Source organism: Gallinula chloropus, assembly GCF_964237585.1.
Source record: "Gallinula chloropus genome assembly, chromosome: 13".
In the NCBI taxonomy this organism is placed as follows: Eukaryota; Metazoa; Chordata; class Aves; order Gruiformes; family Rallidae; genus Gallinula; species Gallinula chloropus.
The window spans coordinates 6,254,093-6,270,254 of NC_140098.1; the positions used below are offsets into that span (position 1 = coordinate 6,254,093).

The window sequence follows — 16,162 nt, forward strand, 5'->3', positions numbered from 1 at the left end:
ATTATTTGCAGTAAGTAGTTCAGAAAGAACTTTACTCATTTTGGAAAAGGCCACTCAAGCAAGCATCCCTCCCTTCCAGAAAGGAGGCATGACTCAGATTTCTGGGGTATTGCAGAAGCATTAGCCTTTAAACCAAACAACCACCTATCCCTCAAACATTCAGTCATCTCCATTAATTAAGTTGTTTCTGAGAAGTAGCTCAAGATTCTCCCCTGAAAAATGCCCTGCAGTTGCACTTCCTACTGCACACAAGTGGATGAATTACTACTTCCAAACAGCATTCGAGGCTCGAGAGGTGACAACACAGCCTTCAGAGGACACAGCTCCTTCCACGCACCTTCAAGAGCCACCCTGTCCTCCGTGGGACACAGCAGCCATCACCTCTCGCACGCAGCTTTTATTCTTCGGTTAATTCCTACAAACATCATGCCCAGCTTTTTTCAGTGTGTAACGTACCCTCCAAAACCCAACTCAAAGAGAGGTGGCGATAGTTTTCATACAAAACACTCCCATCTGTGCTTTCAGCTCTTGAAGGTAGTCTCAGTATGCATAAACGTCTAGCTTGAGACCAATTTTCCTCAGGCTTTTATTTTACATCCATTGTAAATGTGATGCTTAAACACCACGAGCGTCTCAGTCATAGCCTCTGTATCTAAATATTTCTCAACAGCCATCTAGGTTAGGCTGAACTAAGGCACCAGCTTCCAGTGCCTCTTTCCAGACAGGAGGGTGCTGGTTTGGTCCATCAGGTAAGGACATGGAGCAGCTACAGCCTGTTTTATTCCAAAATGCTGTACAAGCATTAACTAATCAGCCCGGCACACTGAGCAGGAGGCAAGTATTACTCTCTCCTATTTTACAGATGAAGAAACAGACAGTTTAAGTGATTTGCCCCGGGCCACACAACTCGTCAGCGGGACAGCTGGGATTACTGTGGTGCTCTGGTCCTGGTCAGCCCGCTCAGTCACTTCTGCATCCCCCGTGGCAGAAACCAGGGCTCCCGGTCGGCCAAAGGAGAGATCTTCCCTGGCCAGGCCCCTGCACAGAGCTGGGGTCTCCAGCACCTAGCTCAGGGCTTCCCATGTTAAACTTGCCCCTGTGCATCCAAAAAGCATCTAATGCCTTTCACTGAATTCTGCAACGTACCGTATCCACCAAGAAACACTTCATAAACTACAGGGGTTTTTATTAATTGAGACCCCCAGAAAAATACCCGTAGAGTAAGAGAGGCTCCATAGTCTCCTCCTCTTACTACCCTGTGGTTTAAGCTTCTTAGAGCCTTTTAAGACGGATTGAACCAGAGGCTGTTGTCCAACTTTGTCACATCCAATAACCTGGGAGAAGGCTGACGTGGCTTTCAGGTGAACCCGAGCAGTTCCTATTTACGTGTCTCGGCTAAACCGCTCGGAAAGAGAGATCAGCGCCACAGACAAGCTGGAGTCTCCAGGACTGCTTTCCAGGACTGCCAAAAGGAAACGGCGTTTGATTCAGCAATCAGGATATGTAGATTTCCTCGGCACAGCAGCCTTTGAATATTTACAGGCAGCGAGAATTTTTTATATTTAGATCATTCTTTCCTAGCTCCCTTATTACTCCAAAAGGACTTGACTGGATCTCCCTACACCCTGGTTAGCCATTTTTGAGCAGCAGCCCTCTGCCTGCTACATACACACTGGTAGAGGGGAACACACTGTGTGTTGCTGAAATGAAGTCCACTGATGCCAGATTTTACAAGACATGACAACGTACTAATGCCAAACTGACACAAATTCTCATCTATGCATTTTGGCTTTAATGGGTTAATTAGCTTGGCTGGATACAAATTTTAATTATCTGAGTTTGACATTAATGTCCTTGGAGTCTTGTCTGTAAGGATTTGGGGAATCATAGACATTATTTTAGTTACTTCTGGAAACTGTGTGTTACAATGGGATTTAAATAGTAAGAACAGACAAGAATAGTGAGAACAGGTTGATCTATTTTGGAAAGTCAGGCTTTGTGAAACAGGACAAACCCAGATGAAGCCTGGTCCACCTCACTACGTTCAGTTAGTCTTTGAGGGAGCCTGGTGGACGTACCATTGCAGAGGAAGACTGGAAAGTTAGGAAATAATCTCCCTTGAGGACAGGTGGCTGGACAGAAATTTTAGATTAAGTATTTCACAGACTTCTGTATGTAATTGAGATTTAGGGTTAAGATGTCTTCATCATCTAACACAGTTTCTCAGGTAGGAGGTAACCAGTCTTAAGGTGGTTATACATACACAGTGTTTATACAGGCCAGGGAACAACCACCTACCTCAGTGACTGACTGCACGAGGACAGAGGACGTGTACTCAAAAGGCAGCGCTGCCACAGCTCTCACCCCCCACCACGGAAACGTGGGGCTGCTACCACCCCATCTCAGGTGAGAAGTTACACGGGGCAATCACATAGCAGCACTTTGCAAAATCTCTGCTTGGCAATTCCTAGCATGGTCACCATCAACCCCGGGACAAAACACCACCACCCATCACACAGGCTGTTGTGGAGCCTGTTAAGGCCACCGAGGCCGGAGGTAAAGCAGCATGCAAGCTGGTGCACATACTCCACTTCCCAACTCTTTGGAGACAGAAGGTATTGCCTTGCTGAAATACAGCGCTCCAGTACATTTACAAGTACTACTACTGGTCTGAGTGCTACCATGCTATCTTAAGTGCTTTACTTGTTTTCTTGCTTTTAAGTGTCTGCATAAGTAGATCAATCACCTGAGGATTTTTAACTGTATTTCAACAAAGATATATTTAATCTGCAACAAAACATTTTTAGCCAATAATTATCCAACAAACTATCACAGCTTCCTTGAAGCAAATAAGATCTGCAGTTCTGCAGAAAGTAATATCTACTAAGAGCTTTTCAAAACACCTTTCTATTTTATTCTATTATTTTCTTTTTTTCTAGGTATGCATTTGTTTTAAGATTCAAAAGAGAATCTAGATTGCTTTTTGTGTATATGGATTTAAGCTCTCTTTGTGCTTTCAACAACATAAATAAATTCATTCTTTCCAACAGCAACTGCACCAGTTCTTTAAAACGCAATGCCACCCTTTGTGCAGTAGCTCTGCACCCTTTAAAGACAACCTTCATTCTGCTTGCCATGGTTCCTTGGTGTCAAAACCAAAGCAATTTAGATTTGCTTCTGTAAAAAAATTGTATAGATAATTTGGCTTTAGGAGCACTAAGTAAATGCAATGCATTTCCCTTTTAAGTTCACACACCTATGTAATTGCTAGAATTATATGAATACATTTAAATTCCTCCTAAATGAAGGAGGGCTGCATTCAGACAACTCTGTTGCCTAGGAAGAATTATAAAACGGCAGGGGCTTCATTGAATCACAGTGTCTAACTTACAGAAAGGAGTCTATTCTCCTTACTTTCTTCCACTGTGTTCTGTTTAAAATACCTAAACTGTGGTCCTGTGAGAAACCAAATACCTCCTGGGAACTGTGGAGCAAATTTAGAGCACTTAGCACTCCACCGAACCAGCCCCTACCTTAACAAGGGTAAAGAAGGAACTGATGGAGGTTATCAAACTAAAAAGTGACAATTGCAAAAAAATAGTTAAAACAAAAAGATTCAACAAAGAAATTTCTCCAGCATGCAGACAAACAGCAGAATATTTTTTAATAGAGAAAAGCAACAGCTAGATTTCTTTGTAACATTTGCCTGCCTCTTTTTGTTCTTTCCCCCCCCCCGAAAAGCGAATAGGCAAGTTTGTGTTCCATGCTTGAGAATATAAAGGAAGTTATTGTCACCCTCAGATGAAACATTAAAACCTCCAAAGGCCTCACTCATTCACAGATGGGAAACGGAAAGCCTTCCTATCATATATTTTGGAGACAATATCCTTTTTTCTGGAAATGCTGATAAGGAACAAATTCAAACTGTTCCTCATCCACCCGGATCATCTTATTTATTAAAAACAATGGTATCTTTTAAACCCTGTATACTAAGCTATCGGTCAATTTTGATTGACACAAATATTTGTATTAAAGGTTACATACCGCAATTTACAATTGGGTACTATCACAATACTGTATGTTAATGTAATCAGTATTTTCGTTTCATGAATTCATTTGCAGCATGACACTGCAAGGGTATTCTTACATATATTGAAGACACAATTGCTAAGTAGTTCAACAATTCTCCTTTAAGTGGGATTTTTTTTTTTATCTGATAAATTTTTAACACAATAAAACCACTCCTAGTTCTGTGTGCATGTTTTAATTTCCCACCTTTTAAAGTGTTTAGACACTTGGAATACCTAAGCATACTGAATTAATCCACAAATATTTACAAGAAAAATCTATTTAATTTCTTTCTATAGTAACTACCACAGGGACTATTGTAATGAAAAATTTCCCATCTTAAAGAATTAATGCGATTACTGATATAGAGAAAGAATGTAATTTATATCATCACAAACACGTAAAAGATATAATCCCATATTCACAAAAAGAATCTTTATTCCCTCTTTGAATTCTGAGACAATACAGTCTTGCCTTGAGGAGAACAGAAATATTATGAAGTACCTTAAGCAAGATAATTGTAAGAGAAAAAAACTACAATTGCATTATTGTTGTGCTAAACTGTGACATACTTAAAAAGCTAATTTCTTTTATTATAATGGAATTTGGTGTGCATATCCTTTAATCTACTTCACTATTTCTTTACAGTTTTACACACAAACACGTGTGTAAAGTGTTTCCCATTATATGTACTAGCCGGTCTAACAAACTACAACAAATTTAAAACAATTAAAAATATACTTGGCAATTCCATAAACTTTCCCAGATTTTTTTTCCGAACAGTTTTGGAACCAACTGAACATCCAGGCTGTCACAAAAATGTGCTGCAAATGAAAGATCTACCGCAACTCAAGTATTATTCAAGAAGACACGATCAATATTTTATGAAAAAGTAACATTTGATATGAGTGACTGTCCCAAATTTTACCAAATACATTTCAACCAATCGCAAGGCAGAACAGTTTGCATCTAAATCAAAAGCTAAGCAAAGAAAAACACATCCCTGAAATCGGGCTCTCTGCAGCCATGTCGGTTAAAGTGCTTTTACTTTTAAAATCCAGTACAGTCACCCTTCAATTATTCCTTTCAATTAAATAAATTTTAACCAAGAAATTAATCTGCTGTGGCTGGGCTTTTCTCTATTCCACAGAAGCAAACATTTTTTCCACTCGTTCTCCTTCAAAAAGCAAATTTAACAAAACTACTAAGACAAAAAGGATGACCTAATTAGTGCTAAGTAATATTTAAAGCTTTTATATATAGTACGCTCATTGCTATCCCTAACTTTATCCTCCCTGATGTTGTTTGATTTATCCAGCACTGTTACTGCCTAAGCACACAACTCCCTATCATCCATTCCTGCCTGCATCTGACACACAGGAAGAAATCAGACCGTAAAGAACATTCCCTCTGCACCTCGATCAAACTAACTCTAAGGGCAGTGGCGTCCTCAAAGGCACACAGGGTCGGACCTGGTGACTAGAGGTCTTCAGTGGGCAAACCCATGTAAAACTAGTCCTAGGTGATAATGAAAACTCCCCAGAACCAGCAAGAAGCAACACTCAGAACTGAGTTACAGGAACCACTTACCCTTTTCTACCTAAAAGCCAGCGCCACCAGAGAACTCAAACTCCAAACTGATGTTGTCCTACCCCTCAGCACTCAGGAGAGTGGGACACAAGATACAATAAGCAATGAAAATGCATGCCCTGTATTTATTTCCTTAGAACTCTTCACTTCTGATAAAGCACTGAATTATTAGTGTTATGTGAACTAAGTTCATTTCAGTGACGAGAACAGATTTGACCAGCTAGTTATGGAAAAATACCCGTCTAAATTAGCGTAGCGTTGGATAAAAAAATGTAGGTCACTGAAGAAACAAACCATCAACAAATATTGCCAGCTTTCTGTTCAAAAAGGAATTTCAGCATGAGCCTTCCTTTGCTCTCTTCAGACCCGAATTCCTATCTAGCAAAGCCCTTAAGCACGCGCTGGCCTAAAGCATGTGCTTAAAACAGCTTTGCTGCGTGAGGACCGGCCGGCCGGCACGCAGGACACGGGGGATGCGAGCAGCGTAATCCCCTGCAGTAAGCATGCCCTCTTTCCCCCTCTGTGTGACCCACCCACGAAATCTATCTCCAAACTGAAAAGATTACATACTGAGAATCGAATCACGTTGTGTTAGTGTAACGATGCTGCCCAGTATCCATCACCCTGAAACCTGTGAAGCCCCTGTGCTCGCAAACTGAAAGCTGAGGTCAGACCTATGCAAGTAACCACAGTGCAACATGCAAAGGAGAGTTTAAAGCAATACTTGTGAAACACCAGTCACTTGCATTTTTGTGCCACTCACATTACATAGTCCTGGCCTACAGGTCTTTCCCATGCCTGACTTTTTTCTAATCAGAATAAACAAATGCATTCTCCAATAGTCTCCTCTGCACTGCCCTCATTTACCCTGAAAATGGCTGAAAGAAACAGTTAAGTCAGTTGTATTATTTTAAAGAAGAAAGTGTAGTTAGGAAAGAATTTTCTTCTTTTTTTTTTTTAGAATCGTATGTCCTAACACATTTTTTATAATCCCAAACTGAAAATAGTCCTTTGAATAAAAAGTTTTTGGTTAATACCAGTGTTTTGGAGCCTCCCACTGGCAGCCATCACACAGCTGAAGTGAACTGCCAGCTGAATGGAGGGTTTATAGCCAGGCATCAACGACTATTTTGCTTTAAAAGAGTATTTCTGAGTCTGTATTTTAAATGCAATTTAAAAGATCATAAAGGAAAGAATCCAGCATTTATTGTGTGTCTCCCAGCAGACTACTTAATGATCAAACATCTACTATGCAAAGGTCAAATGATTTCACTGAATGTAACGGTGACAAAAATATTCTACAGCACTGAAAAAAATCAGATGATCAAGGAAAAAAATATGGACCTGAGATCTTGCAGGAGTCACAATAAATAATCTAGATTCAGTTCAGTAAGAAAATCACAAAGTTGCATCAGGAGAACCATATTAAGAAAGATAATAGGTGAAATACAAATTACACACGTTGTTATGTATGTAATGTTCTTCATAAAGGCATATTTTAAACCAATACAGCAAATTTGGTTTTATAAAGAGCCCAAACTTTTCTTACAGGAGTATTGCTTGCAAGAACTTTTAAAAAACCCCAAAACATGTTCACATGGGGACCCTCTGAGGTATTCTGTGGCAGGCAGCAACATGGATAGCTGAACTCAAACAAAAATCCAATGTAAACAGTTGTGCCAGATGTAACATACCCAGGGCAAAGCTGCAGTGAGCACTCATTCAGGAATAAAACAGATTATAGGTAAAACCAATACGAAAAAAATTTACTCAAACTCTTATCTGAAGCAAACAGCAAAGGCTAATAGGTACCAATTTATTTTCCATTTTATTGTGCTTTTCCTTCCTTGACATTTACTTCCAATACTTGAGGCTCTCCTTCTTGCTAACATAAAGAGGTTCCAAAGTGCCCCATGCACACCACTCGCTGGTGGGCCTGGCTCTTCAAAGCCAAGTTCCCACCAACCAACTAAATAGAGCTGGAAACAAAACCAGGAATTGCCTGTCTGCCTCTGCAATCTGCTGCTCTGTGAGATAAATTTGGTGGTCAGCAAAGGCACCCCCGATCTGGGGGTGGTCAGCAATGGTACCTCCCATCTGGGGAGATGAGCGGATCTCTCTACACCAGTGGAGAGGAACATCAAGGGCTGGAGGCAGAAAAGCAGCTGAGCAGCAAGCAAGGAAAAGGGTAGCAAGCAGGAGTCAAGCTGGAGCAAAGCACAGAAAGAGAAGAAGGATGAAGAATTATATGGACAAAGGAAAAAAAAAAAAACCCAGTCAGTAAAGAATTAAGAGGAAAGGGAAGAGAAAATAGGGAGTAAGGTAACCAAGACTGAAAATACAATGTGATGCTCACTTTCTGGAAAAGACTACAGCATTTCTCACATTACAGGAACGTGACATGGCACCATTAGTTTGGGTTTGGTTTGCTTTGCTTTTTACTTTTGTATATAATAAAAAAATGAACAAATCTTGTCTGATGTTGTATTCTAACATCTAACATCAAAACTTGAATTTTGATACCTTTAAGCTGGTCTATCATTAAAAAAAAGGCTCTGGCTAGATATTTTACAAGAATTAAGACATACCAAGGGAAGATAAAAAGTAAGGGGTGAAATTGATGTTACATTTGAATAAGTCTTCTGTTAGGTAGTTCACAACAAAAGAGAACTGTGTAGATGCAACTAATTTTATATAGCAATAGAAAGATCCATAATTCTGAGTAGAGAAACATACATACGTTTTTTTCTGTGCTCAACCAGCGCAACAGCCTGCTTTGCTGAGCATTTTGAAAACCAGTTGTCCCCAAGCAGAACAGTAACCTCATTGGTGTGGACAAGTTTTCCTGGCATGAAGGCAAGAGGACCAAAAGGTACCTGTCAAAGGCACAGAAGAAACAGCTGAAAAATCACTAAGGAAAATAAAATCTAGACAGTCATTCACATCTTAGTTTAAAAAAACAGTAGTATTAAAACACAGAGTTAAAGCAATCAAAATTCTACAGCAGTTGTTTAGTGACTAACCCTTCATAAATATTCAAATGACCAGATCCATTTGAATTTAGTACTGTACTTACAAAATCAGGGAAGTGGCATTTAACTAGGAAACTTGTTTTGTGACAGAAAACTACAGTATAGCTGGATGCTCACAGGGAAAACTAATTCACTTAATCCTAACATGTAAGCCTTGATAATAAAAATATTGTGATTTAGGTGAGTTACAGACATGTTATGCCCAAACTACATTCATTTCCTAGTAAAAGCTAGTTTAGCTTGGCGAAAACTTTTAAAACACTTCAGTGTAAGTGTGTGGGGCTACTAGCAGGAAGACAGTCTGTGCTTAATCTGACTTTGCTTTTATCATCCACCAGCGTGCAGACCTCAAGCTTCGAGCAGTGCTCCACCAAAGACCACCACAGAATCAGAACACTCCAGAGTGGAGTACACTGGTGATAAACACATTTTGTAACTTTAAGTGCTTCTTAAGATGCGTGTCTCCCCTCCCTAACACAGATGACAAAGTATGGGACAGTGGTTTTATGAATTAAGACACTTTCCACAGCCCATACTTTATAGACAGGGTTTGGGGACATCCCATTGCTGAGGAGGAGCCATGGTTATCCTCAGTCCCATCTCCTGCGCCAGTCTCCACCATTCTTGCCCTCGGACATACTGCCACCTGCCTGGCTGCCTTTGGGCTTCAGTGGCAAAAGCAAAGTGAAGTTACAACGGAGGTGGCAAAAAGCAAAGAACCAACAGCAAGCTGAAGTCTTCTCTTTCTTAGGGTGAAGAGAAGCCAGTTTTGATCAGTTCCTTATGCTTTATTCCTCTGCTTCCTTCTTCCTTTCCTTGGGATGGCCACTTGCATTCTATTGCATTTGCATTTACTGCAGAGAGCACTTGGCCTGGGGTAGCCACTCCTCTGGTAAGTGAATTTCCCAAGCTCCAGTACCCAGGAGGGTACCAATGCTTCAAACAGTTCTGCAGTAGGCAGGATCTAGATGGTAAGACTAGGCAGAGCATGCTTTTCCCACATGTGTACCCTTCCTGACTTGGTCTTCAAGCAGCAGACTGCACCATTTCCCTGCCCATTCTTCCCCCAACGGTGAAAGCAAAATTGAAAACGTATGAAAATATTTGGCTAACAGGATAGGAACTACTTATATACATTTAAAATAACAGATGTGAGTTGACATACTGCTTTAACTGAGAATAAGCCCTATCTAACTTTTTTTTTAAATAGGCTTTTTCCTATGCTTCGAAAGAAAACAATCCTTTACTCTACATGTGGCCACACATACACACACGGTGACGGGACTACACACACAAAATCCAGAATCGTTAGCACAGGAGAAGAAAACACTCTTTTCCCACATCATAAACGTACTCCAATGCCGTTTTATGACCAGCCCAAGTCTATACACTGTGCCAGGTTGCCAAAGAAGAAACCAGTTGGGCAATTTGTGCTGAAATCAGCCATTCAGTTATCTAGAGTACAACTTCCCTCCCCGTGAGGGAGCTGGACAAGAGAAGGGGGGGAGGAAAAGAGGAAGAAAAGCCAATTTGGTCAAAATTTTGCTGAACAGAAGCCAACAGAGTTAAGTTTACACCGGGAGCTGTGCTGTTTGGGCAGATTCAAAGCACCGAGGAAGATCACTATGTCAACGTGAAGATCAGTGCAATGAAAATCAGCAGCACCTTTTTATGTAAAAATCAATGTTCTAGGGCTTATTTCCATGAATCAGAAAGTACTATGGCCACTTTCTCCTCAGGAAGTGACTAAGTACTGTAATTCAGTCATAATTATAGTTCCCCATACAATAGGTTTACATACCAAACATGTCGGTTTTGTGTTAGTGTTTAAGTCATCAGTTCTCAGGTGTCAGTAACAACTGTCATTTATAATGGCTTTCAAAGAGAAGAGAAAGAACCAAAAGCAAAGATTTAACTATTATCATAGCAAATGTACCATTATGAAGCACTACGTGGCAGCCTGAGCAACTTTCAAGATCTCAGGTACTAAAATTTGACTCCACTGCACTACAGGAGCTCCACAACATACATACCATGATATCGTAGGACAGTTTGTCGGGCAACGTACTGAGCCGTTCCTGAAGAGCCTCGTAATCGCTCTCCACCTTCTTCCTGTTGACAAATTCAAGGTCATTCAATTTCATATCTAAAAAATTAATGTTTTTCTGCTAGTAATTCAATTACACACAAAAAAAATTCACTATTTTACCCTTATAACACATATAATAAAATATAAAAGGGATGACAAAAGTAAAAGCTAGAATCTTATTTTAGAACAACATTTATTGAAATAAGGACATGATTATTTTAGATTGTGCATTTCTCTTTCTGAATTTGATTTCTTATGGCACAAAGAATGAGTTCTTTCACTAGAATTTGGTATATCTCACTCCACATTCAAGTTCAACAGTTATACCACCATCAATATTTAGAAAAATAACTGAAAATCCAGTTTAAACTTTATAAGAGGCAAATTCTTCAAAGCATCTCTTGGAACAAAGGATTCATGACCTTGGCTTGAGCTGAACAAAAAGGGCAAAATTTTAATTAAATCTGATTTTCACGTGAACTTTGTGCTCCTAGCAAGAGTCGGCTCTCCTGAAAGATGGCTTGAAGACCATGACTCTGACGCATCTTCAATCCCTGAGAAAGGACAATCCAGGTGAGGAACATCTTCTGCTGATTCTCTACCCAAACTGTACATTAGGCTCACACTACATGTTGCTACCCAAGATAGAAAGGGCTTGGTGAATTTAGACAAACTATTCCCACAGGAGACACCTGGCTCTTCAGAGGACTTTGCAAGATACAGCATTCTAGTCACTGCAAAACAAGTGACAACATTCCCTCATTCCCTGTAAAAAAAGTCTTCTTTTGCCAAGACATTCTTAAATACTTAAATTTGGCTGGAGAAAGTCTTTTAATAAACCCCTGCCATTCTGAAGATGGTCAGAAATCAGCTCCTGAGTGAAGGAGCTGGCATATAAACGTCAGGTTTGATGATATTGTTTACTTGTACTTCAAAATAGTAAACATATATGTGGTAGTAAATGCTGCAATAAAAGGCAAGTGAAAGCAGGGAGCAGCACACTTAACAACACTGACCCAAGATGCAAATTACAGGTTTTCTGGGGATGATTCAGGAAAGCAATCTATAAATGTGCTGAAAAATGAATGTCATAGTTGATAACACAACTCTCAAAATATTATCATTGATTTTCTTAGATTCATAAGCAGAGTGAAATCTTCTTCAGCATTCATTATGAAAAATTATCTGATACTCCTATGTTTTGACTCATCTGCTTTCATAGTAGAACTCTGCTGTAATCACCCTACTTTATACCTGGAGTACTTCATATTTTAAGTTGCTGAACTGGTCCTGAAAAAAGAATTTATGTTTTTATGCCACTTGGACATGAAAACTATATTCCATATACTTCCTTAGCAAAAGGTGCTTGCTGCTGCTTTGGTTTAGTAAGTTTTAGGCAAGTTTCTCTATCCATTGCCCACAGCAAAGTGAAAATACAATTAATTCCCTTCAAAGAAGGGCAAACTAATGAATCTTAACAAAAATTCACTAAGATTTTTTTTTTTGGGGGGAGGAGCAATATAATGACACCTTGGTGTCACTAATGAATATTTACAGAGAGCAGTATCTGAGATGGGTGCTGATGTCGTCCAACCACCCACTGATAAACAAACACGATGCCCAAGCCGAAGGCCTTGCCTATGTCACAAACGCCATGAGAAGGCTCCATGGGAAGAGAATGGTATGAACACCCCCTATTCGCTGCAGGATTAACTGTTCCCATCATCTCATGGCTGAAAGTCACTCAACATTTCTCCATTAATCTGAGAAGCAGATACTGCCTTTAAGGCTGCCCGTTACTGAGTAATCTGATTAGGGTACAGGAGAAATCACTATATATTTTGCCTTACAGAGCAAGGTATGCTTCTGTTTCCAGGGGACTCCTGCCCTTTGCTGATCAAACCCTGGAACCTCTAAAAGTGCAGCCACATCCTGAACTGGACAACTGAGATAAAGAAAATTAAAATCAATCATTTTAATTAATTGGCCTGAAAGAGCATTACTTAAGAAGGAAGCTGACCTCCCTCTTCACCTATAGCCGATGATCACATGAGTTCTGGGGGGGTGCTGGTGCTGTGCACAGTGCCCATATACAGTAAGGGACCAAAGTGAACTGGGAGGATGAATTTTGGGACTCCAGCTATGAACATGCCCTAGAAGGAGAAACACAGGTCTAGACATCTCATCCTGTACCAGACCCGTTACTGGATTCATGGATTTATAAAGATACTTCAAGAAGTGTGCTAAAAAATGAAAAAGGAAATAATTTAATGGAAATATATTGAAGCTGAGATTTTAAAACCCTATTGTTATTCACCCAATTCTATTTAACATTCTTCTGTGTCACTGACTACTTAAAAGGTCTTATATGAACAAATTACTCAGTTGAAACAAGAGCACTCAGCCCTTGCACAATCAAGATCTAAATAAGGGTATTAAATTTTAAATAGTTTTAATAAAGATTGTATGGATGCTGTATAAACTGCTTTTCTACATAAAAGATACCAGTAAGTTTGGTTCTCCTTTGGACGTTCTGTGCCCCCAAACCTCCAAGTTCACGGGGCCATGGCCAGAGTTTGCATAAAAGCAAACACACGAGCAACTCCTTGCACAGCCAACCCCACTCCACTAGCCTCAGCTATCTGCATAAGAGGAAATGATTGTCACGACTTCTCAAACTCTTAAAAATCTATTCAAAATTTAAGGCTTTCTGTCAATTATTTTATTTCTGAAAATTACTGTCTCTCAGTGAAAGAATGCAGAATTTCACACGGGAGCAAATTGGTATGGGCACTGCCCAGCTCCTGAGAAAGCACATGGGCCAGAGATACGCTGCCTGACTTCACCAAAGCAGCACCAGCAGGCACTTCAATAATATTTCCCTTATTGAAAATTAATTCAGCCTCTGAATTTTAAACATAAATGAAACATACTAGTTTTAGATTATTTTTGCAAGCCAAGAGTCAGAATTTAATATGATGATGTGTATAGATTGCCTTGATTTTTTTTCCTCTTATCCAGTGCTTGCAGCCTATGTGCATTTAAACTAAAAACATTTGATACACACTAAATATAAATTATTTGCTTGGAGATCTTTCAGGCATGAAGAAAAAGCCTCTTAAAATAAATTTAAAATATTATATGCTTGACGGTGTATAACCAAAGGTTTAATCTCACCACTAAAGGGGCAGTTGCTGTGATTCTGCAATAACCCTGCAGACAATAATCAAGACAGCTCCTGTTGTACTCTCAGTAAAATCATGGTAAACACAGCATGGATATATTGTAATTTGATATCTGTAAGATCAACTGTTATATCTCACAGTAACTCATAATATAAGATTTCATTCACCATTAAATGTACATTTTCCTCAGATGCCATACAAAACTATTATTTACTAAGCATGTTTTCTATTAACCAGAGATTGCCAACAGAGAGAGAAAGTGCCCAGAGATAATTTTTTTTACATAACAAACCATTCCTTTCTAAGCATTGCAGACTAAGCTTTATCACATACTTGTCTGGGGGGTGGAGGTGAGGGGGAAACAGGGAAACATTACTTCCAGATTGTTTTAGCACATGGTGGGGAGGAAGCAGAATTTCCCTACTTGCTCCAGAGTTAGAAAGAAAACAAGAAGATTAATAAATGTTACCCTGGGAGTACGTTTTCACCAATCAGGGAAATTCAGTGTTCATCCCACAAGGTTACTTGGGGAAAAATGACAAATGAGCCAGGTATTTAAAACAGAAGTATAAACACTAAGGCTGATGTATTTGTGATTTAAAGTAACAGTATCAGTGGAAAATAAACACGTTTTAAAGAGAGTACACTGTAACAATTCTGAGCTATCGGTAACTATAATCCCTAAAACGCCCTAGTAGGATTTGGCTATCATTAGAATAAATAGCACTACTTTACTAAAACATAACTAGGTTACTCATCAGTATTTTAGGCATGTAATCAAACATTTTTCACTTACCAGTGCTGGATTTTTTCTTGGCAGCTAGTGACCACCTGTCATTAAAACAGATAACTACTCATGAAAAAACAAGGCTAAGCACACAGCTGCAATGTCAATGCATCAGAAACTAGAACAGTGGCTTTACAGATCTGGTGAAGTCTCTATATACATTTTTATTTGTCAGCGCGCAGGCATGTGAATGGTACTTCTTGAGCAGCACACTTTATCACACACTAATGCAGACTGATAACCACAGAAAAAATTACAGCTTTTCAATTCATATTTTGGTACAATACCTGCTCCATAACTATTAGGTGACACGCGATATAAGATAAGTAGTAGTTTGTGCAATCTGCAGATCTATTTTCAGTGTTACATGTTTGCAGAGTAAGAAAACAACATAAATTGTAACAAGACATCAATGCAACTTTCACAATCGGTCATTAAAAAGCAAAACAAACCCCACAGCACCAACCCCCTTTTTTTCTCCTTCAGTACATCAACAAATGTTTCCACTGGCTGTTTTAATTTGAAAAAGCACAAATTAATTTTGTGGCATATGAATACAAAGGTATTTGACACCATGATGGGCTGCTGCTGCTCTTTCCAGGTGTCAAAAAAAGGAAGTTTTAATCTGGGTATTTCACTTACTGTTTTATGCCACAGGCTTTCCCAAGAGACCCAAAATAATTTACAAAATAAAGTGCACTGTTAAAATGAAAAACTCTTCTTCTTTTTTAACGTTACCTTTTTCAGACAATGTAGACAGAGCAAACAGACAAGATGCTGAAACCTGTGACCTTCTCTGCCGTAATTACGTGGAGATTTTGTCTTTCAAAACATATTCTGATCTCTGAATAATGGTTACCAAAAATACAACACAAACAATTTCATTCAATTATATGAAATGCAATGAAGCCACGAGGCAATTAAATATGTCTAGACATCTTCTCAATATAAGCATTTTCTAGATTTTTTTTTTTTTTACAAATTTTGTTTTTCCTATAGCCAAAATAATGCCAACATTTGAAAGCAATTAATGAGAAAATTTGCAGAGAAAACAATAACATACACTCAAGTACCACTGAAATCACTGGAGCAGATAATTCTTTTTTTTTTTTTCCCCAAACAACAGAATGAAAGACCTTTCTTTTTAGTTAGCATATGTGCAGCTATTGCAGGACAGATCTCAGACCCTGTACTTTCTACTCACACAGGAGTAAAAAACACAGGACTACTTTGGGAGCTAATAATTCTTTAAACAGAGCAAAGTCCTTAAATGAAAAGGATCAGCCCTACGTTTGTGGTTATGCTATTTCATAATCTAGCAGGAAATTCAGCCAGGTAGCTCGTCCTGCATAAGCCAAGTTTAAATTTGCCATTTGCTTTCAAGTCCTCTAAATCAAACGCCTAGGAAATA

The 16,162-nt window shown here is 39.2% G+C and overlaps 1 protein-coding gene across 1 annotated transcript in view; it reads right to left on the minus strand.

The window, feature by feature from the left end:
- The window catches only part of URI1 (URI1 prefoldin like chaperone), a 25,844-nt gene extending 14,993 nt beyond the window's left edge, over positions 1-10,851 (minus strand). The window contains exons 1-2 of the mRNA XM_084270101.1: positions 10,724-10,851; positions 8,399-8,534 (exon numbers count right to left, since the gene is read on the minus strand). Coding sequence (XP_084126227.1) covers positions 8,399-8,534; positions 10,724-10,834 — 247 coding nt within the window. The 5' untranslated portion in view covers positions 10,835-10,851. The remainder of the gene's footprint in view (positions 1-8,398; positions 8,535-10,723) is intronic.
- Positions 10,852-16,162: the final 5,311 nt, after the last annotated feature.